The sequence below is a fragment of the Camellia sinensis genome, chromosome 2 (assembly GCF_055761805.1).
Source record: "Camellia sinensis isolate YWXY chromosome 2, ASM5576180v1, whole genome shotgun sequence".
Classification (NCBI taxonomy): Eukaryota; Viridiplantae; Streptophyta; class Magnoliopsida; order Ericales; family Theaceae; genus Camellia; species Camellia sinensis.
Window position 1 is genome coordinate 214,461,835 of NC_138962.1, and position 23,027 is coordinate 214,484,861.

The 23,027-nt window shown below is 34.7% G+C and overlaps 1 protein-coding gene across 1 annotated transcript; it reads left to right on the top strand.

Annotated features, from left to right (window-relative positions):
- The first annotated feature begins 926 nt into the window (after positions 1-926).
- Positions 927-20,247, top strand: LOC145820631 (uncharacterized). The gene is made up of 9 exons (XM_082916939.1): positions 927-1,059; positions 11,358-11,641; positions 12,192-12,360; positions 16,869-17,107; positions 17,184-17,405; positions 17,493-17,585; positions 17,685-17,792; positions 17,880-18,355; positions 20,042-20,247. The coding sequence occupies exons 2-8, from the start codon at positions 11,366-11,368 to the stop codon at positions 18,321-18,323; spliced, it is 1,551 nt and encodes a 516-aa protein (XP_082773065.1). The 5' UTR covers positions 927-1,059; positions 11,358-11,365; the 3' UTR covers positions 18,324-18,355; positions 20,042-20,247.
- The last annotated feature ends 2,780 nt before the right edge of the window (positions 20,248-23,027 follow it).

The following is a 23,027-nucleotide window of genomic DNA, read 5'->3' on the forward strand; positions in this document are numbered from 1 at the left end:
AAAAAAAAGGTATTAATTTTTTTTATCCTTTTTTCTGTTTATCATCTCTCTCTCTCAAAATAGGGTATTAATTTGTCTTACCTCTTGCTCCTCCACCATGCCGATCGCCATCGTCGCCTCTATTAGTCTTGTCGATCGTCACCGCCAATAGCAGCCTTGCCGGTAACCGCCACATCTTCTTTGCTTGATGATTTGGTATATGATTTCTCTTTGCTCTTTTTCTGGTGTCTTTTTCTCTTATTCTCTGTTTTGGTGTGGTGACAAAAATTAGTGAAGAAAACAAATTTCGTCACTAAATAAGAATAATCCATGAGGAATTATAAATTTTGTCACGTATAATAAAAAAAGAAAAATAATAGGTGACGAAATTTATTTTCGTCAATAAATATTTACTTTTAGGTGAGAAACAAATAAGTTTCGTCACCTAAATTTTTCCCACTAATTTTTTTTTATGGTGCCAAAATTTTGAAAGTTTTGGTGAGAATTTTTTTTTTCAATAATTAAAATATTATTAATGAGGAATATATTTGTGTCACCAGTAATCTAATTTTTTTTTTGTTTTTGAAAAACTTGATTTTGAACATTTTAAGAACATTTGGTGAGAAATATATTTTCGTCACTAATAATTTTTAATATTTTTAGGCCTTTTAGTGAGAATTATTTTGCCACCAATTTTGAAAGAAGAATTTTTACATATTAAGCGGTAATAAAAAAAAAATATTATTTTTTCTTTTTTTTTTGCCTAGATTTTTTTTTCCCTCTTTTTTTTTTTTTGATAAGTTTTATTTTTCCCTCCTTTTTTTTTATTATTTTTTTATCAGTCTTCGCATGGGCCTCTATCTCTGTCTCTCCCTCTCAAAACAAACTGACGAATAGTTTTCCTATCAATCTCTGTCTCTCCCCCTCTCCCTCTCCCTCTCCCTCTCAAAACACAAGTGCTGTGTGTTCTTCTCCAGCGCCCCTTCAGTGTATTCTTCTCCAGCGCCGTCCCTGTTTTCCTCCTTCAGTGTCGCCACAGACGTCGTATCTCCTTTACTGCTGTGTGTTCTCTTCCATCAGGTATGGGTCCTCTTTCTCTCTCCCCCTCTCTCTCTCACTCAATTTCTCTATTTCTCTATCTCTGTTTTCCCTAATTTTCGAAATTAATTTTCAGAATTAATGCTGTATTTTATTCTTTCCAGCAAGTTTTCTGCTATAAACTTGAGAATGAATGTCCTATTGATTATAATTAAGAGTTTGAATTTAGTAAAAGCCCTTGACTAAATTTGAATATTTCATATGATTTGGATTGTTTCTCTGTATTTTTAATAAAATTAGGGTTCAACTCCTCTCTATATTTGAATGTTTGTTTAATATCTGTTTATTTTATAGGTTTTTCTACTTAGGTTATTCATAAAAAAATAAAATTGATTACTTACTGATATCGATTGATTCCTTTGCTTCTGTGATCATCCTCCTGATTCGCTATTTGAGGATCCTTGTACATGGCTATTTGAGGATCTTTGTACATGGCTATTTGAGGATTCTTGTACATGCCTGATGCTTTGCTACTGCAATTATTTCTTGCCTTTGTTTTAGTTGGCTGTGGGCATCTTCTCTTTATTTTTTATTTTTTTTTTCAGATTGTGTATTTTTTTTTTCCTTCAAATTGCTGATATAGTTCTATACCCATTACATATTACGTTTTCTGGAATGGAGCTTAATTGGAAAGCTGTATGTGAGGATGAACAGAGAAAAGATTAAAACAGATCTATTTTCTAGAATGGGAGGTCTAGGGACTGAAATTTGTGCAATAATTATTTTTCCTTAATTTTGAAAGATGGACTGTTGAATTTGAAATTTAATTAGATATATTCGGTCTTTGTAAGAACCATTTGAATCAAGTAGTGTCCCAAATACTAGTTGCAACTGAAAAATTCGAAAGCTTTTCTTTATGGTGATGATGCCAAAATATCAAGTTGGTTTAGTTATTTTGTCTTTATCTTGATCATAGTCCTTAGAGGCCTGTCCGCATGTACGTGATCTTTAAATTGTAACACGTTTTGATTCTCTTAAAGCTTAACAATGATTCTATTACTTAAAATTAGTATTTTTATGGTTGATTGTGTTAATTTTTTCCCCTGAGAAAATTACTTTTGTTGAACTTTTGTTTTTAAAATTCACATGTTTGATTTTCACAAGCTTGCTATGTTTGGTTGTTCAGTTACTATTTAATTTTGTGTCTTTACAGATATCTTTTCTATACTATTTCACCCTCTTAATATTGCTTTTATCTTATCCTGGATATGAGTAAGTTCGAATGTTGTTAGCTTTTGTACTAATTTTATTGCAATATTAATCATACTTAATTTGCACTATGGTTTATTTTATTGGTTACGAAGAGTCTTGTTTGAGGTGGTTGTATGATAGAACCAGTGGAAGGCAGTCGGTTGCTGTGTTGACAGTCTTATTTTTTCAATTGTTGTAAATGAGATCAGAAGCCTCAAGTTATTGTTGGCATTTCCAAATACTCCAAATACTTCATGATCAATAAAACATTGTTGCCATGTACTTGATAGGCTTATTTTGTTTACTTCTTACATTAAAATTGCCGTTTTTTTTCCCCAGCTGTCTACATAAAGATGTGACAGTGTTTATCTTGAAGCTTTATATACCATAGCCTTTGATCATTAACATCCTCAATCTCTCTATCGCTTCCTCTCCAACTTATTTCCACTGTTTAGAACTTGAAATGTAATGATGTTCAAGAAATTTATAATCTATACGGGATTCAATACCCATTTCAGAAGCAGCTTTGTCACGTTTATATTGATATAACTTATAAGCATGGTTATAATTAGCATAAATGTAGGAAATTTTCGTATTGTAATTTGTTTCTGTAGCATGTGGTTTTTGTATAGACAGAATATGTTTCCAATGGGAAGGCTGAATTTTTCTAGTTTAAAATGTTGATGCATCCTCCCTACCCACAAATTTTACGAGGGCAGTACCTACATTGAAATTTTGAAACAACAAAAAATGAGGCAGTAATACTTGAGGTGAATTGCTCTGAAAATATGCAATTCAGCTGGTCAAAAGCATTAAAAGTGTTCTACCACATGTCATCAGGCCCTAAAGGTTCCTCATTTAAAAATGCATCCAAGCATGAAAATAAAGAGATAGCTTCTTGTCGAGTTTTCTTCACAGTAAGCTTGGTCTTGTGAACCTCAGGAACATCCTTTAAGTAGCTGGAATCATATAATTTGTGTTCTTTATCAGTCCAATCCAACATAACTTTAACCAGTTGACCAGTTTTTATGAGTGAATCCTTTGAAATAGGCCTGCAGTTCAAACCTCTGTTATCTGTTATGCAGAGCTGAAAGCTCAACTCCCTGTAGGACATTTCTTCCAGTTCTAAGCTGTCCATTGACTGGTTTCCAGGTCCAGAATGGGTAGCGTAGATGTTTGCTGATTCATCAATAGCTTCCACAGCAGAGCCATTTTCCTTGCCACTATGAACAATAGTTGAACTAAAAAAAGTTTTCTTTCTCAATGGGGACAACACTCTACTAATAGCAAGATCAATGTCAGCTCCAGTTTGTGTGTCCTCCAGATAAGTAACCAGTGGTGTCAACAAAAGTTTCCTCTCACTGCCCTTGAAATTATCTGACAAACATCTGGAAAGCAATGATGCTTTAGTTACAAGGAAAAAGTCTTAAACCTAATAAATGTTTACTTAAAACAAAGGTGTCATCTATCCTAGTACACAGCAACCAGACTTCAGACCTGGGTTACATCCCACCTTCATTCACTTTTTTTATTACTTTTCCTTCCTTTTTGGCTTTTTGTTCAAGGGTTATTCCTATAATGTAGTTCATTGCCTTCAGACCAAAAAACTAAAAAGATCAATCAGAGCATCTATGCAACTAGGCAATTTGGCATCCCTAACAAGGAAATAAAAACCATAGACTCATTCAGACATGTCAACTCTACCCAATAAAGACCAAACACACAAGGCATGATAGGATTCAAGATTTTTGAATCTTAGCCAAGTGGAAACGTAACAACTAAGGATTCAAGAATGAGAACTCACTTTTCCAAGTATCGATGACATATCTCTAGTCTTGTTAATTCTGCCCGCTTTGGAAGCCCGTAGGCTACAATATGTTCATCATCTTTTATAGAAGGTAATGGTTCCGAAGGGTTCTCTAAATATCGATATGTTCGATGTTCGTAAACCTGCATATTAAAAATCCAGGGCTTCAGAAGACTAATACATAAAGAATTAGCAACAGATTAGTAAATATATAATAGAAGTCAAGAAGATATAAATTACCTCTGCAAGCAACAGGCTTTCATCGCTCCTTAAGCAGCATGTAGTACTCAGAGCCTGACTGAGATCTTTACAGCAGCCATGTTTTAGCAGAGTAACAGTGTATTGCGTTGGAAGACCACTCCCATCACCATAAAATACGGTTACTGTCATTGTCCGAGTGGTAGTAGAAGGTAGCGGCAAAGTTAAGTACATGAAGGGGTCAAATGTTATTGAAATTTTGTTGCAAATTGGGCAAACCAATGTTGATTTTTATTGGCCCTGGGTATTTTGTAAACTTCAGATGCTTTTGGTGGAATTCCTCCAAGGGTATACCAATTCACCTTAAGTATTACCCCCTAGATAATCTTATGTTGTACTTCTGGTGGAATTCCTCCTAGTGGCTAGGATCTCCACTGAGTTGGTCTGATAAAATGAAATGTGGAAGTCTGTCATAATCTAATTCATACATATGCCTTTCTCCATATGTCAGAGCAGAGTACCCATAGTTTTGACCTGGTTGGAGCCTTAAGCATTGACTCAAGGCAGCAACTCTTCAATCTTTAAGAACATTAAAGAGTAGAATCACCTATCCAGAAAGAACACAATCCCAATTTTTTTTCTAAATGTTTTTTGGACAAAAGGTCTAGCTTGGGGCCTTGGCTTGAAGGTGATCCCATATCAGCTCCGTAAACATCATCATAAACATTATCTAGTGTCAATGCTTGTTTGGGAGTTAGATCTTCCTAATCATGAATCTTTGTATATTGGAATATGCATCAAATAAGTTGCTGATCTGTTCCTGTGTGTTACTGATCTGTTGTTAGTTTTTGGGTGCTCTGTCGCTGGTTTTTGTCTGCTATGTTGCTGGTTTTTGTCTGCTATGTTGCTGGTTTTTGTCTGCTCTGGTCGTGGTTTTTTGTCTGCTCTGTTGCAGATTCTTGGCTGATCTGTTTCTGATCTGTGTGTGTCTGTTGTCCCTGTATGTTACTGATGTTGTGTGTTGGTTGTTGTTCTTAGTTTTTGTTGGTGTGTTCCTGTTTGGAGTCTGGTTGGTGAAGTGTTTGATTGAAATGGATCAAACATTTCAATCAAGCATACCAGTTTCCTTCCCATTTCAATTAATTTAGTTATTAGAACAAAACAAACCCATTATTTTGTACGTGAGGATAAGAGATAGGAGATAGGAATTGAAGACATGGTTGAGCTTTGTCAAATTGTGACAAGGTTGGTGTCTATGTGCCTCCTTGTTCACTTCAAACTCCAAACAGGAACAAGCCAACAAAATTAGTTTATGAACAACCTGATATCCCAGCTAACCTCTGCAATCTTGTCTGTGAAAGGTTAATCCCCACCAAAATACTTATATTCATGTTCATTTGAAACTTCAAAACTAGTTTTAATTTCACTAGAATTCTTAGTTCTATAATATATAGGCTTGATGGAATGTTAACAGAATTAGAGCTCTTTTATATATCATTACAGAGTTGGTTGTAGACTTGGGATTCTAGCTTTAATCGTAGCAGAATTCTTCATTGGAAGCAGAATGTTAGCTCTTGTTATATATCATTAGAGAGTTTGTTGCAACTATCATTGAATCATTTTTTATTGAATTTACATGATCTCCATTTATTTATCTAAAATTATCATTGAATCATTTTCAACAAAACAAGGAGTGTTTAAATTGAAATGATCTCCATTTATTAATTAATTTGCTTCCAACTGGGAATCTTAGTCATTTCCTCATTATTTTTTATAGTATTTTTAAAACTAATATGATATCTTTGAGCTTTGTCTACTTGAAGTGAATATCTTTTTAATGTTCTAAGATTAATATCTTGCTTTTGGTGTTCTGATATCATATTCTAATTTGTCTTTCATTTGTGTTTCAGTTTGATGCATTTATCTATGGATTTTCTTATTGATGTATCTGTATATTGTACACTCTCTTTGTATATCTGCAATTTTCATCAAGAAACTTTTCTTTTGTTGATTTTTTTTTATTAAAAAAAAGTCAATATATTTATAAAATTTATAAATTTATATAATTTTTATACTATATTATATCGTGTACTGATATAGGGTAGAGTGTGAATCTTTTTTCTTTATTTTTATTTTATTTTATTTATTTGGCTAAAATAATTTATTTGCGCCGCTTATGACCCTTAGCTTTGCATCCAAAATCTGTATACTTTGAATTATCTAAAACAGTGAGTAACAGTTCACAGCCCCTTGGCTCCATGAAGGAATTATTCTCTCTTTCAAGGGTTTTCAACTTTTTCTTACAAACCATTCACTGTTATCATCTCCAATCCAACACTTCCCAAACAAAACAGTGGCCCCAGTCCTCTCTCTCATGTGCATTTCTAAGTTTTTAGGGGAGTTTGAGTCTATATGTTTGGGATGATAGATTTTGGCTAAAATAGTCAATAAAAATAAAAAATATTAAAATAATCAATAAGATAAAATATTATATATTACATATTAATTAATTATTTTTTCTCTCACAACTATCAATTTAATGAAAATTGGAATATTACACCCTTAAATTAGCATATGTTGATTTAACTTCTCTGGACTTCGTATATAGTTGAGTAAAGAGAAAATCAAACAGAGTACTAACTGCAATTACAGGCTAAGTACTAAATTATAGTCTCGGGGCATTCATTGGAATTGTCGCATGTGGCTATCAATTATATTGGCATTGTTCATTTCTTATATGCATAGCTCCTCAAGTACATTATTAAGTTCCTCTGCAAAATTTAATCACATTTTGTTTACCGAGTGAAATGTGAGCCAGAATAGTTATTGTTTCCCAATGTCTTATTTTTTCAATATCCCAATTTAGTTGATAGATTTGTCAATTCTGGTATTCAGGGCATATATATATATTTTTCCAAATACGTGTAGTTCAATCATATCATTTTGCATTTGGATATTTGAGTACTTAAATTGACTGCTTTAGAAACTCAATGTGGCATATTGTGGGTTTTCTTTCTGTGCCATGTTATCTGCTTTTTACTCTCAGCTCACTGTTTTATTGGTTAAATTTTCTCGGACTTATGATATTTGTCTTCTTATTGATGGTTATTTTGCTGTGGTTTATGTTTTGGTTGTGAATACTTCTTCTGTTTACGCTAAATTGCTTTGGCTATTTTCTCACTTGATTTATGTGTGGTTGTAATTTATATAACTCAGTATAATCATTGGACTTGAAATTTTTTTTAATTGAAATATATATATATATTTTTCTATATAAAATTTGTCCTATTCACCTAACTTTAATTAACTCGGCATAGTCAGACATGGACAAGAGTTGGATTGCATTAGGTAGCACAGTTGATGGAAGGATAAGTCGGGCATATAATGATGGGGTAATATCATTTCTCCGTTTTGCAATGGCGGTTATCGATCGAGATGGTAAAATTTTGTGCCCTTGTCGAAAGTGTGTGAATGTTGTTCGTCAAAAATTTCAAATTGTCCAAATTCATTTGCTGCAACATGGGATTATTGCAACTTACACTATCTGGCACGTGCATGGGGAACCCCGTGAATCAAACGAGGCTTATCATCATGATATACCCGTTGAGGGCAATGAGGTTTTGGGAGGTATTGATGCCTTAGTGGAAGATCGAATAAGAGGGGAATCAACTAATACAACTCAAGAGGAGGAGGTTCGCACTTTTGATAAATTATTGAATGATGCCAAACGTGAGGTGTACCCAGGTTGCACAAATTATACTTTGTTAAAATTTGTCATCGAGATACTTAATATGAAGGTAACAAACCATTGGAGTAATAAGTCAGTTGACATGATGCTAGAGTTTTTAACAAAACTTTTACCGAAGGATAATTTGGTTCCAAAGTCAACTTATGAAGCTAAAAAAATACTACGTGAATTGGGTTTGTCATACGAGCTCATTGATGCTTGTGTAAACGATTGTGTGCTCTTTTGGAAGGGGAATGCAACATTGGATAAATGTCCAAATTGTAAGGCTTCTAGATACAAGACAAATCATGGTAGAGGTAAGAAGATCTCTCGTAAGGTTCTTCGATACTTCCCGTTAACACCGAGATTGAAAAGGTTGTACATGTCGAGGAAGAGAGCCGAGGATATGAAATGGTTCAAGGAAAAACGTCTAGATGACGGTGTATTGAGCCATCCTGCAGATAGTGATGAGTGGAAGGAATTCGATACACAACATCCTGAATTTGCCTTGGAGCCTCGGAATGTGAGGCTAGGGTTGGCTACTGATGGTTTCAACCCTTTCGGAAATATGAATAACTCATATAGTTTGTGGCCTGTCGTACTCATTCCGTACAACTTGCCACCGTGGTTGGCTATGAAGGACCCATTTTTCATGTTGTCATTACTTATTCCTGGTGAATCACAACCAGGAATTGATATTGATGTCTACATGAGACCTTTAGTGGAAGAATTGAATGAATTATGGAAAAATGGTACATTAACCTATGATGCCTCGACTGGTGAGACTTTCTGCATGCGTGCAGCTTTGCTGTGGACGATACATGATTGGCCCGCATTTGGTGACATTTCTGGATGGAGAACAAAGGGTCATTACTCTTGTTACACTTGCAATGATGAACCATATTTTGAATCTTTAAGAAGTAAGACTGCGTACAGTAACCATCGATGCTACTTGCCTGATGACCACCCAGAAAGGCGAAAGAGTAGAGCATATAATGGCAAGCATGAAAAACGGAAGAGATCTTTGGTGATACCGATAGAAAAGATTGAAGAACAATTGGGCAGCGTGACGGGCGTCACATATGGAAAACATCCAAGCAACAGGAAAAGACCTCGTCAGAACCCAAATTGGACAAAGGTAAGCATCTTGTATGAGCTACCGTATTGGAAGAAAAGGAGGCTTCGACACAACATTGATGTCATGCATGTGGAGAAGAACTTTAGTGAAAATGTTTTTGGAACGATGTTGGGAATTGATGGAAAGAACAAGGATACAGATAAGGCACGAATGGATTTAGAAGACATGAATATAAGGAAAGAATTGTGGCTGACAACAAATCCCGATGGATCATATGTGAAGCCGCGAGCCAGCTTCTCATTGACCCCTAAAGAGAGAGAGGGTTTCTTTGAATTCTTGAAATCAGTCAAGTATCCAGATGGGTACGCGGCAAACATTTCGAGATCAGTAAATGCAAAAAATGGTAGATTAACAGGATTGAAAAGCCACGACTGCCATGTACTTATACAACGGATTCTTCCTATTGGGATGCGTGGTTACGTAGATAAAGAGATCAGTACAGCACTTTTTGAGTTAGGTAGCTTCTTCCAAGATCTATGCTCAAGGACACTGAAACGAAGTGAAATGGAGAAATTAGAGGAACGTATAGTACTCATACTATGTAAGTTTGAAAAGATCTTTCCTCCAGCCTTCTTCGATGTGATGGTTCATTTGGCCATTCACTTGCCACGTGAGACTATTCTCGGAGGACCTGTGCAATATCGGTGGATGTACCCGATTGAAAGGTAATTTCTAAAATTGTACTTTCAAATGAAAGGTATAGATTATGTTGTGTGCCTAACCATACTCCTAATTGGTTATCTCTTCAAGGTTTCTCGGATCTTTGAAAAAGTTTGTCACCAATCGAGCTCGACCAGAAGGTTCTATTGCAGAGGCTTACATTGTCAAGGAGTGCATTACTTTTTGCTCAATGTACCTTGAAGGGATTGAAACCGTGCATAATCGAGATGCACGAAATGAAGATTATGGAGTCCGTCGTGAAGGTTTGATAATATTCACCGAAACTGCTCGTCCTATTGGCCAAATCAGAAAGCATGTTGAGATGTCACAGGAACTTCGTGATATTGCTCATTGGTTCTTATTATACAATAGCCCTGAGATAGAGAAGTATCTTCAGTACGTGTTTCTTATAATTATATATATTTTAACAATTATCATGTTATTAGTCATTAATAATAGTAGTATTTCACACATTAACCAAATCTATTTGAGTAGGGAACACAAGAATTTGTTACAAATTCCCAGTGGACAAGATATAACTCAGATACAACAGAAGGAATTTCCAAAGTGGTTCAAAGAATATGTAAGTCATTTTTAATATTCACAATTGGCCAAACACTATTAGGCTTGTATAAAATACAAACATTACTAACATAATTCAAGTGTTGCACATTGCATGTGGATGTAGATAAATAGATTGAGAGTTGATGAGGCACCAGAAGCAACCGAAGAATTGTGGTCCTTAGCGAATGGTCCTAATTTGCTAGTGAAAGAGTACTCGGGTTGTATAATCAATGGTGTCAGATTCCACACGAAGGAATTAGACAATCGTCGTAAGAGTCAAAACAGTGGTGTGCTTACCGAAGGGGACTACAAGGGAGAGATGCACGAATTCTACGGTCACTTGTGCAATATTTGGGAATTTGAGTACATGTGTCAAAATAAAGTTGTTTTGTTTCAATGTGAATGGTACAACACCGGTAACACTGGTAGAAGTAGAACAGTACGAGCTGACACATATTGCACAAGCATCGATGTCACAAGCCGATGGTATCAATCTGACCCTTTTATCTTGCCTAGTCAAGCTAAGCTAGTGTTCTACCTGAATGACACCAAATGGGGGCAACCTTGGCAAGTCGTGCAACGGGTCCAACATAGAGGTGTGTTTGATGTGCCAGAGGTTGGTGATGGAGAACCACCAGATCAACCAGAATTTAATGATGCATTCCAACAAGAAAACATTAACTCAGTTGTCCCGATCAACATTGAAGATATTATTCGATTTCATAGGGATGATATTGAAGCTGAGGTTATTTCAAATAAAACAAAGAGAGATGGTAGAGATGATGAAGAAGATGAAGAACTTGGCGTACTTGATGATGATATGGATCTTGATATGGAACCTGATATGGATTATGATATGTAGTTTTTGTTTTTTTTAGGTTTCTGTATGGACATATGTTTTTAATGCATTACATGGTTATGCTATATTTTGTTGCGTCTCTTCAAGTAAAATTATGCTTTATATTTCATGTTTGATATCAATTTATGCTTTTTAGTTAACCAAATGGCCAAAGGGGAGAAACAATGGATCAAACCAGGTTTTCTAGCGAAACAGAAGCGAACAGAGTACGAAATGGAAAGATATAAGACAATCAAGAAGAATAATAAGAAAATGGATGCTCTACAATTGAAGCGTATAGCAACTTCTTTGATGGGTTCTACTCAGCCCAATCGTGTTCATCAAAAGGGAAAGAAAATTAGGGTAGATGATGATGACTACATACCGTCAGATCATGAGGATGACACTGATGCTGAGTCCTTTGAAAGTGTTGACGATGAGGTACTATATGTATGGCCATTCATTTTTTTTTATTATGTCACCGATAGCTATATATTTGTTAACGATGCTTTGTTAATACTATCTTTATATTTCCGTATACTTTATTGGATGAATAAGTCATAAAATAAAACTAGAAAATATACATCCTACATACAACAATATGCATACCAAAACAAACTGTAGGAGTAAGTTAGCTGGAACACAAATGTATAACGAATTAAGACATAATTTGACCATGTTGGAAACACCAGATTGACAACTTGCAAAGCACACAATTAGGAAAACCAATTAAAGATATTAGAACTACTGGTAGCTCACAACCACTCAACCACTCAACTTGCCTACAGGTTTTTGAGTGACAACACCCTTTACCTGACCATTTTAAAAATATTCAAAGCAACCACTTGTCAGGACCAGTCTTGGGAAGAAAAGGAGTGGACTGGATCAGATTACAAATATCAACAGTGGCCTTGATGGGTTTCCATATACATATCTTTACTTATCCATTTTTATGTATTTATTGTTTACGCTTTTGTATTATGTTTTTTAGGGCTTACCAATGCCACCAAAACGATTGGCGCAGTCATCTCTTCAACCTTCGCACGAGGCAATTGTTGTTCCAAATGGGGATTTACATGACAATGTGGATACCCAACACTCACAGCCACTTGATGTCGATATGGAGGCACCGAGGGAGGCAGCCCCCCAATCTAGTGTCGGTAAGATACTGAATTTTACTAAGCTAAACAAATTCTTTGTTTTAATATAATTCTATGGTGCAAAAAATTTCAAGCAATTTGTTTCATAGGGATTGATTTTTTATTTTTTATTTTAGTTTTGGTCTCACTTGTAATTTTTTGTCATATAACACACAAAGTTAACATCTCTATTGGAGATGCTCTTAGTTTTCAAGCATTCCTAGTTCTTTGAACAAAAACATTGAAGAAGGAGAAATTATTTGGGAACTTGGTAATCATTTGCCTACATAGGAAATTTAGAAGTACAACCATTGAGCTAATTTCAAGAAAAACTGTCTTTTTTAGGTGATCAGGTGTAAATTAAGACAATGAAATATATAACATATACAAGGGGTATACCTCAGGCCCTAATAACAACAGGACAAAGACTAAAACGCTGCTAAAAAAAATAAAAAGCCTAAACCCTAGAACATGACCAAATCAAACCCCATACAGACAAAGAGGGGCCATAAAATAAGGAAATATAGACAGCAAACAAAAATAAAAACAAACAATTTAGGAGGAGCAACCGAAAACTCCAACAAATAACCAACTGTACAAGGCAAAAATAAACAACATTCTAGCTGTAGCAAAATGTACAGCAGTAACAAATAGCTCAGTATAATAGTCCCAGATTTTAGACCATAGCACAGTTGCATCATGCCCTACAGTATAGCTCAGCTAAAGGTGCATAGAACCCCAATAATAGCATTAGGTATACTAGAACCAACCACTGCCCAGTTTCAGCAAACCCAAGCAGCAGATACACCAACATCTATATCAGCTGCACCTACTACATCTGATGCCTCTGCTATATCTTCAGCTACTGCAGGTGCATATAGGAGATCTGCTCACTCTGGTGTGTATGATAGTTGCAAGTCAACTATTGGTGTTCATGATGAGAGACCAATACAAGCATCTAGTCTGTGTACATGAGATCATTTGTATATAACAAATCTACAACTGATTCTCAACAGATTCCAACTGATTCTCAATAGATTCTGTAACTGATCTGTAACAAACTTAGTTAGTTAATCTTAGTTAGTTAGTTAGAGCAAATCATATATGTAAAAACTGCCTACCTAAATCAAGACTGCAGAAGAAAGCATTTTTAAGACCCTCTTTGTTAAGTTAGTTTGAGAAACAATGATTAAGTAGTCATGGCTGTCATTGAATTCCTTATTGAGAAAAACAAAGCTCTAGAATTTAAGAAAATAAAATAGTTCAATTAAACAAATCATGTTCCCTTTAAAATCTTTACTATAATCATGTTTTATGAGTTCACTAAGCAGATATTTTGTGACTTACAATGGCATGAAAAAGTCTATCACTACAATTAAACAAAAACTTATTGTATCACATTAAAGCCATGTGGGCAAGCACTTCACCTTAGTAGCTCCGTTTTTCATCAAAAAAATTTACTTCAGAAAAAAGCTCAATTTTTTTTTATTCCTCAAATCAACAACTTATTTTTTCTAGCAAATATCTCTATTACTTGTTCCATCAAAATCCTATTTTCCTACCTTCATTTGGGCTCATTCAATTTTGGGCAAATCTCTATTATTTTGGTTATGGTCTATGGTCATGTCTGTAGCAGTGTTTGGAAATTCATGAGAAATGAGTAAAATAATTTTAGTATAAAGAAGAACAAATATAGACCACAATTGAGTATTACGACTAAGCTAGGTAGTTGCTTCTTTCTCTATTTGGTTCCTACAAATTTGAAAAAACAACAAAAACAAAAATAAAAACAAAAACAGAAAAAATAACAGTGGTAGAGGATTGAAAGCAACAGATTATGGCTAGGAGTGGTAGAAGTCCTTCCGGACGTTCTGGAAACTCAAAACAGGTTGTGATAAAGATGTGGCATCCAATCCATTGCCATTGTTGTTGCCATTGCAGGTTATGTTTAATGAAACAGATTGGTACTGGAAGGGTTATTCATGTTTTTGGCACAACTTGATGGTTAGGATAAATATTTTAGTTAGAGTTTGTGCAGTTAAGCATGGTAGTATTGGCTGACTTTGTTTTGATGGAATATGGATGCCCATTTCAAATTAAGGATCAAGTAAAAATCAAGCCAATGATACTTTCTTTGAAAACAGTTATTCATGTCAATTTCAAGAATTCCACTCCATATTTCAGAGTAAAGATTTTCAGAATTTGGAGTCCGTTGTGTCGTATTGCATACATATTTCTAATAATCTTTGATTATCTGAAACTGCAGAAGAATATGGTCCTACCTCTCTCTCTCCAATTTCTTCTTCAACCAGAAAGACATCTTTTCCCGCTTTAAATATGGAGACAACTGTTGATCTCTTGAATTGAGAGAGCAATTATTTCATTTAATATTTTGTTTCTTTTTCTCTAAGCAATGGCCCCTGCCTTAGGCTTCTAAGGATAGATTTCATGTTTGTAAGGGCTAGGGTGTTCTTGCATTAGGGATAGGGGCATTCTCTGTAAGCAATGAGCTGCACCTGCTCAGACACTTCAAAAAAATGGGCAAGGGGCATTGCGTCAGTGATCAGGTGTAATGAAAAATTGGGAAGGGTCCCTGCACTTTCCTAGACGACCGTGGGTAAAGAAGTTAGACCAGAGTTGTTGGTTTAAATTGGCAACTTGGTATGTTTGTACACTAACAAGTAAGACTGGTATTAGTAGATACTATGATTAGAAGGAAAATTAATATAGCATGTTTACGAGAAACTAAACAGATAACAAAAATAGGAGACATAATAATGCTAATTAAACTTGTAATGGAGAAAGTATAATTAATGTAATTAGTGCCTATGCACCCCAACTAGATAGGAAGAATATATTAAAGAACATCAAGGCTTAAACATTCATTTAAAACATTCAACAATGATCTTCATGATCTTCACAAACGATCATAGTTTCATTTAATTATTGATAATTTTATATATCTCAAAGCATCTTTATAGAACATATTTTTGTAATCTGTTAATAAATAAAAATTTATTAGTGACAACATTTAAATAGAGGTGTTCAAGTCTCCTTTGCTGCTGATATGGATTGTTGCTGAGATGGGTGGAGTCTATGGTAGCATGGGGCTGTTCTGTTTTGCTTTTGATAAGACCTACTATTGCTGCTCTGTCTTGGTGTTGTTTATTATTGCTGTTTGTTGATCTATACTACTGTGTGGCTTGATGATTCTCAGTAATGGAGGATGAATGCTCTATCAGTATTGTTTAGTTGGTGTCCATTAACAGAAGCTATGTTTAGTTGTTTGCTTAGCACCATCAGTTGGCTATTTATGTGAGTGGCTGCTTATTTGTCTAATTGGATGATTTTGTGATATGGAAATTGAAACCGTGTATCGTGCAATGAGTAATATTTTTTGCGTTGCTGAAAATTTATTAAGTTTCTGATTCAATTTTGGAAATGGTGCTCAAATGTCTCTTTCATAGGTTACACTTCTTTTCCCTGTTCAGTCACAGTGAATTAATTGCTTCTAGCGATTCTAGCTAAGAAAACCAGTGGTGCCATTACAACTGATATTCCAGCTACAAAATATATATATAATTCTTTGCTGTTAAAGAACTTGGAAATGGCATTGTGCTTCACATGGCTCGAAGTCTAATAACTTGATTCCGGCCTGGTTTATGTCCACCCCTACCAACATGCTTCTTAGATTAAGGTCTCAGTATTGAACATTTTTCTCATACCTCTGCCCTGCTTGGCAATTCCAAAGCTATAAAAAATACAAAATTTAGAAAAACCAGAAACAAGTTAACCCAAAACCTAAACAGGGAGTCAAAAAATGCAATGAAAGGAAGAAGCAAAATCCAGAAACAAATTGACTACATTCGATGGCAAACATTGATGATTGTCTCATTCGGTACACAGAATCCGTACAAATTGCAACCAGCACCACAAGGGAGAATCAAATGAAGAATGAAGTTTTACATGCATACGCCGCTTGAATTCACCACTCTAAGAGCACATGACAGAAACTAGAACCTCTTAAGAGATCACAACCGAAGCTAGAACAAAGAACTGCAATTCTAAAACAGGCACAGATCGATAGGCCACTTCTTCTAGCGTTGCCTTTGAAGTTGAAATTTTCTCAAATTGGCATATCCCATATCATCTTCCCCCACTACTGGTGTTCAATCTGACCCTTTCATGTGGAGAGGTTTGATGAGAAGTACTAATTGTGTTTTTAAGGTGTATTTTCTTTTTGTTGTACCAAATCATTATTGTCATACTTAGTTTATTTACAGCTACTGTGTCTTGAACATAATATTTCTCCATTTTATGTATTTTCCATCTGCATAAATGGAAATTTTAGGAGATGAGCAAAAGGTAAACTACGTACCTAAGAAGCACATTATCTTTAATGCAAACTTAGCAATCTTTTTCTTGTATTTGTGTAGAACCGTTCAATGTGTAAAAAAAGTTACTTATATTGCTTTTATGATTTCGCTTTAATTAATTGCTAACCAGTCAATGTTATGTCTTTAAAACAGTGCCTACTAGACACCCTCGTGGCTTGACACGCGGGTTGAAGGTTCAAGCAATGGTTCAAAAAGATGGAAAGCTCAAAGTTCCTATACCACAGGAGTATCGTGCACCAGTGGGGGATCATGCCTCTCAATTAGTCTCCAAAATTGGTGTTGAGGTCCGAACACACTTGCCAGACTTTAGCATTCGCAGGTGGAAACATGTCAACGAAGAAGTTACGGCACCTATGTTTCAGCGTCTAACGGTAAAAGTTTTACATAATTGATTGAATTAATGTAATATAATTAATTATGACTTACAAGATTTGTGCCTATTGCTAGGATCAATTTGACATGGAAGGTGACTCCACAAATGTTAGCAAAGCGGTGGCAACAAAGTGTGGACGGAGCTTGAGCAGCTACACCTACAGACTACGAAAAAAATACCTGAACCTTAAAAGTGCTAAGGGAGAGGAGTATGCTAGAAGCCACCCACCACCTGAATGTGACCTCGAGAAATGGAAAAACTTGATTGACAAGAAGTGGAATGATGCCAATTGGCTGGTAAACTTTTCTTATGTTTATTTATTGTTGACAATTACCTTGTCTTCCTAATATATATATTTTTCTATTGGAACTTCCTCATTGTAGAAGCAATCAAATGCTAACATTGACAATAGAAATCAATTGAAGACGAAGCATAGGTGTGGGTCAAAATCTCTCCCAGTTAGGGTGCACGAGGCGGTGGGTCTTCTTTAATTTTTTTTTCGGTTTTTTTTTTTTTAAAGATGATTCTACTACCATCATTCTTATTTAACTTACTAGTTGAACAAAAAAAATCAGACAATTGCAAATGGGGGCCAACTGCCAGAGTTGCCATGTGTTTACAAATCTACACACTTTAATGATGTCACAAAGCAGTGGATTTCTCCGGAGTGCGAAGAGAATTATGTATGTATATTTACCTTTTGTATTAGGATGATTGCAATTTTAAATGTATCTTTATTCATTTTTCTAATTTTTTTTTTTAAATGACAGGATAATATGATAAAGATCCAAGCTGAACATTGCTCCCGACCTGGTGTGGTTCCAATTACTCCGGAGGAGCTATCTGTGAAGGTGCTAAAGCCAAGGTCGGGATATGTTAAAGGACTCGGGTTGAGGCGTTCCTTCTCTGTCAGGACTACCAGTGCTTCGACTGACAGTGACTATGTGAGGCGTCTACAGATGGAAATACAAGAGCAAAAGGAGCAAATTCAGTCACAAAAAGAGGAAATTCAGTCACAAAAAGAGGAAATTCAGTCACATAAAGAGGAAATTACAGCACAGAAACATGAAATTCAAGTACAAAGAGAGGAAATTCAAGCACAAAATAAAGAGATAGGGAAGATGAATGGGTCGATTGACGAGCATTTTGAGATCACATCAAGCATCATGGAGTTTCTTAAGAAGCAAGGTTTCAAAGGACAATTTAGAGGATGAGGTATCCCATGAACTCGTACGTCGCCTTTTTGGTAAGTCTCGCTCGCTTTATCATTTTATTTTTCTCATGTTGGTTAGTATATACTAGTTAAAGTACAATAGTTTGACTACTTATTAACTAAGATTTAACAAGTTTGAAGATGTATTTAATGAAAATAGATTCATTATCAAAATTCTTACTTAGCATGACCCTAGTTAAAATACACACGAACCAAAGTAGAGACAAAACTAAGTCAGATAATAGCCTGCTGTTAGGTGTGTTTCTATCTGTGGATGTTGGTATCTGTATAGCCTAAGTCACAAGTATCTGTATGCTCTGCTGTTGGTATCTGTATGCTCTGCTGTTGCTATCATTCTGCTTTGCTGGTTGTATCTCTATGCTGTGTGAGTGGACAGATCTGCTAGGCAGCTGGTCTGGGTAATTTTGCTTCAGTTTTGGATGTGAATCTAATTGTAGGCGTGGTGATGTATATTTTCTATATACCTTTGCTGGGATGGGTAGCTTGCTGTGTGCGTTTTATCCTGCTGTCTGTTGTGTTTTTTGTGTTCTTGTTGGTCTGTCACCAACAGTTTGGTTTTGGTGCTGTGCATCATCCCCCTCTCCCCTGTCCTTTCTTGTCCCCTTTATTGATGTATTTTCTCCTTCTTGTAAGGTTCTTTCATCAATAAAGTTTTTGTTGATCAAAAAAAAAAAAAAAAAAAAGGAAGCAATCAATGTTAAAACAAAATAATACGTATAGCAGTGTGTATTATCTATTCTATTATTAAAAGCCAACACCAATTTTGGTGTCATGAAGCCTCTACCATGTCCACGTGTAAATTAGATGATTTGACCGAAAAAAAAAAAATCACATCCCACGTTTTCCAGTTTCTCCCTCAATCAACTACCCAATACTTGGTTGCTCAAAAAAAACTACCCAATACTCAGTTTCCTCTCTCTCTCTCCCCTTCGTTCTCACATTATAGCAATTGGTGCTTTTATTGATATGTACATAGAACTTTTGAATTCTACGCACCTCAAGTTCTTTGTCAACGGTGTCTTGAACCCATCTCACATGAACGATTTTGAGCACTCTGGAATGCTTCTCATGTTCTTCATCTTTGGTGTGGTCACTCTGCTCTCAGAAAAAAAAGGGTCAGTCTTTCTCTTCCCGAACATTCTTAATGTTTCTCTATTTTGTTTTACATAATCTGTTAGTTCTGTGAATAGAATACGAAATGAAAACAATAGCAATAGCTTGGGTCCTTGATTTTTTTCATCATACTAAAGTTACTAAATATGCACTATGCTTAGACTAATACAACTTTGGGTTGCTTGAGTTGAGATGTTCACATTTGGGAAGCTAAAACAGTGGAAACTACATGGGTTAAATTTTTTTTATGTTGTGTCATTTTCTCACCCTTTATTAGCAACGGAACTAGATGGAAAATTGTTTAGGCATAAATTATATGGATGGAGATGTAAGATTTTAAAGTCATGTTGGAAATATAGGATGTTGAGATGCCAATGATTGCCCTCAAAATTGCCAGCAATATCATTACAAAAAATTTGATATTTCTATTCAAATAACTTCAAGCTTGTGATCTTCAGAACAGTTCTGTATATTTGTTAAGTTTCTGATATTTGGCTTTAAGTTTATAATAAAACTTTGCTATTATAATAAACTTTATATATATACATTCTATGCTAATGTTTGCCTTGTTTATTTTTTTTGTAGATTGATTTTGATGACGTTCAGAAGCATACTTGCAAATGAGGATCAACTGTTGAATTTTTTTCCTAAACTGAAGCTTAGTTGTAGTTGCAAATTAAGATTGAGTGTTGATTTTTTTTTTTGGACTCCACGTTAGTTTATTTTGGGATTTACTTTGATAGTTTTTTTGTGATACTTAATGGATTATTATTAAGGTTGTTTGATGGATATATTTTGATTTATAAAATAAATTGTTTAGTGAATTTTTTTGTGGAGTGCTGTATAATAGCTAGTGGATTTCTTAGTACAATTAAAAGGCTATTGGGATATGAGCAGGGATATTTGTGAAATAATAATTTAAATTGAATATAAAATATGGAACAAGTTTAGTGATGAATTTGTTTCGTCATTTGTACTTGTTATTATGACAAAGTGATTATTCGTCACTAATAAACTTTTTTGGTGACAAAATTTACTGAAGTTTATATATGAAAGTTTTTATTTATTTTGTTATTTGGTGACTAAAAATTTCGTCACGTATATATATATTTGTGACGAAATATATTTCGTCACCCATATATGACTTTTGAAGACGAAAAATTTCGTCACCTTTACATCTTATTGTGACGAAATTATTTCTTCATCAATGATCAACATGCGTGACAAATTTATTCGTCAACTAAAATTATAAATATGGTACTGAATAATTATTTGGTGACGAAAATGAGAATTTTTGGCAACAAAATGTTGTTTTATTGGTGACAAAATTATGACTTTTGAAGACGAAAAATTTCGTCACCTTTACATCTTATTGTGACGAAATTATTTCCTCATCAATGATCAACATGCGTGACAAATTTATTCGTCAACTAAAGTTATAAATATGGTACTGAATAACTATTTGGTGACGAAAATGAGAATTTTTGGTGACAAAATTATGACTTTTGAAGACGAAAAATTTTGTCATCTTTACATCTTATTGTGACGAAATTATTTCCTCATTAATGATCAACATGCGTGACAAATTTATTCGTCAACTAAAGTTATAAATATGGTATTGAAAAACTATTTGGTGACGAAAATGAGAATTTTTTGTGACAAAATGTTGTTTTATTGGTGACAACAAATTTCGTCGCTGAAGTAATTTCATTGGTGACGAAATTATTTTTCGTCACGTTGGTTTTTAGTGACAAACGTTCAATGACGAAACCGGTGACGAAAATATTTCCTCACAAATATCTATAGTGACGAAATTAGCTCTTTGAAGACAAAAAAATTTCGTCACTCAAGGCCCAACTTGTTGTAGTGATACCTCAAGTCCAAGGTCTCAGCACTAGAAGAATAGTTACAAGAGGATGACATGCCTTTGCATTTATTGGGAAGAATTGAATCCATATCCTCTAAAATTGATTGGAAAGTTAATTGTATAATACATTTCATTTGGTCATTTTCTCATTCAAGTTTTATGAAAGATGATTGAGATAATACTTCTAACACAAATCTAAGCACACACCTTACATATGAACCAAGAAAAGACCAAAAACAATAACACCCATCATCAGAAATGAAGTTAAATAAAAGTTCATCTTCCTCCATTTTCCTATCTTAAATAAAGCAAAAATTTAATAAGGGAAGCAAGAAGATGTCCTCCATTATCCAAAAAAATATCTTGGTCCTGTAATAAAAGAATTACAAGTGTGCCCATCTCTCGAATATATTAATTCCTACACCCATCCTCACCCTTCACAGCATCTAAATTAGTGCAGATGACCGAATATAATTTGTTACAAAATTTACCATATTCCAATGAAGTACCTATTTGAACTCAATAGAAAGGATAGACAAGTCTGCAGCACTCTTATCACAATTTCTAGACACAGAGCAACTTCCTATTTCTCAACAAGTATGTTCAACTCAAGCTTTCATCATAACATAAATACTAAAGTCTAATGCAGCAAATACGGAAATTTTAGAAAAGTACCAGATTTGTTCAAAATATAAACATTAATTCATTATCACCAATGAACTAACTAAAGTCCATAGTTTGAAATAAGACAAGAATTCAATAAAATACAGAAATAATCAATAACTAGCATATGCGAAGCACTTGGTCTTAAATTCCCAACAAGATAACCATAACAACCAATTTAGTTGCAAAGAAAGTCAAACAAAAACAAACACAATTATCACAATAGTATTTAGCATACCCAGAATTTTTAACCATATGGTTGGCGCCCAAAAAAAAGAACTCCAACTTGACTCAGACAAATGAAATTAAAGAAGCAAACTTTCTGTTAATTAACTTATCATCAGAACAATCAAAAACAAAACATTAAACTACCCGCTTAGTTCCTAAAAAAATTAAGACAATTGAAGTCCAAAATTCTCAAGATTTCCTTCAAATTTTCGGTAACCAAACAGAAAATAAACAAATTAAAAGAGAGACAAGAATAAATACCAAAAAAGAAAATAAACCTGAATTCCTGGAGAAGAATAGGATTTCCAAGAAAGGAAAGTAGAAACCCTAGAATTTTTTTTCTTGTATTGTTTTTTATTTGATTTAAATTCTTGCAAAATATGGCGGGGTATTTGGGGGGTGGGAAAGACTAGGAAGAGAAGGTAACAAAACGTGACGGAGAGCCATTTGCAAGCCTTGTTTGGTAGAGTATCACACCGTTTCACAATAATCGGATACACCATTTCACAGTAATTACAGAGAGAGAAGGGAAAGAGAGAAAGAGAGAGAGAGAGAGCGAGAAGAAAGAGCTTAATAACAACTCGCACACCATTTCACAGAGCAACCAAAAACAAAAACCCTAAATCGATGTGTGTATATATATAGCTATATATAACAAACAAAGGGCATGAAATCTTACCTTTTTGGTGGAGATCAACGGAAAATATGGGGCCAAACTGAACGATCGGCTGTGATCTTGGAGATGTAGAGGAGTTCTTCATCGGTCGCCAGAGAGAAGAGGAGAAGAGGAGAGCGCCGTGTGAGAGGAGAGGA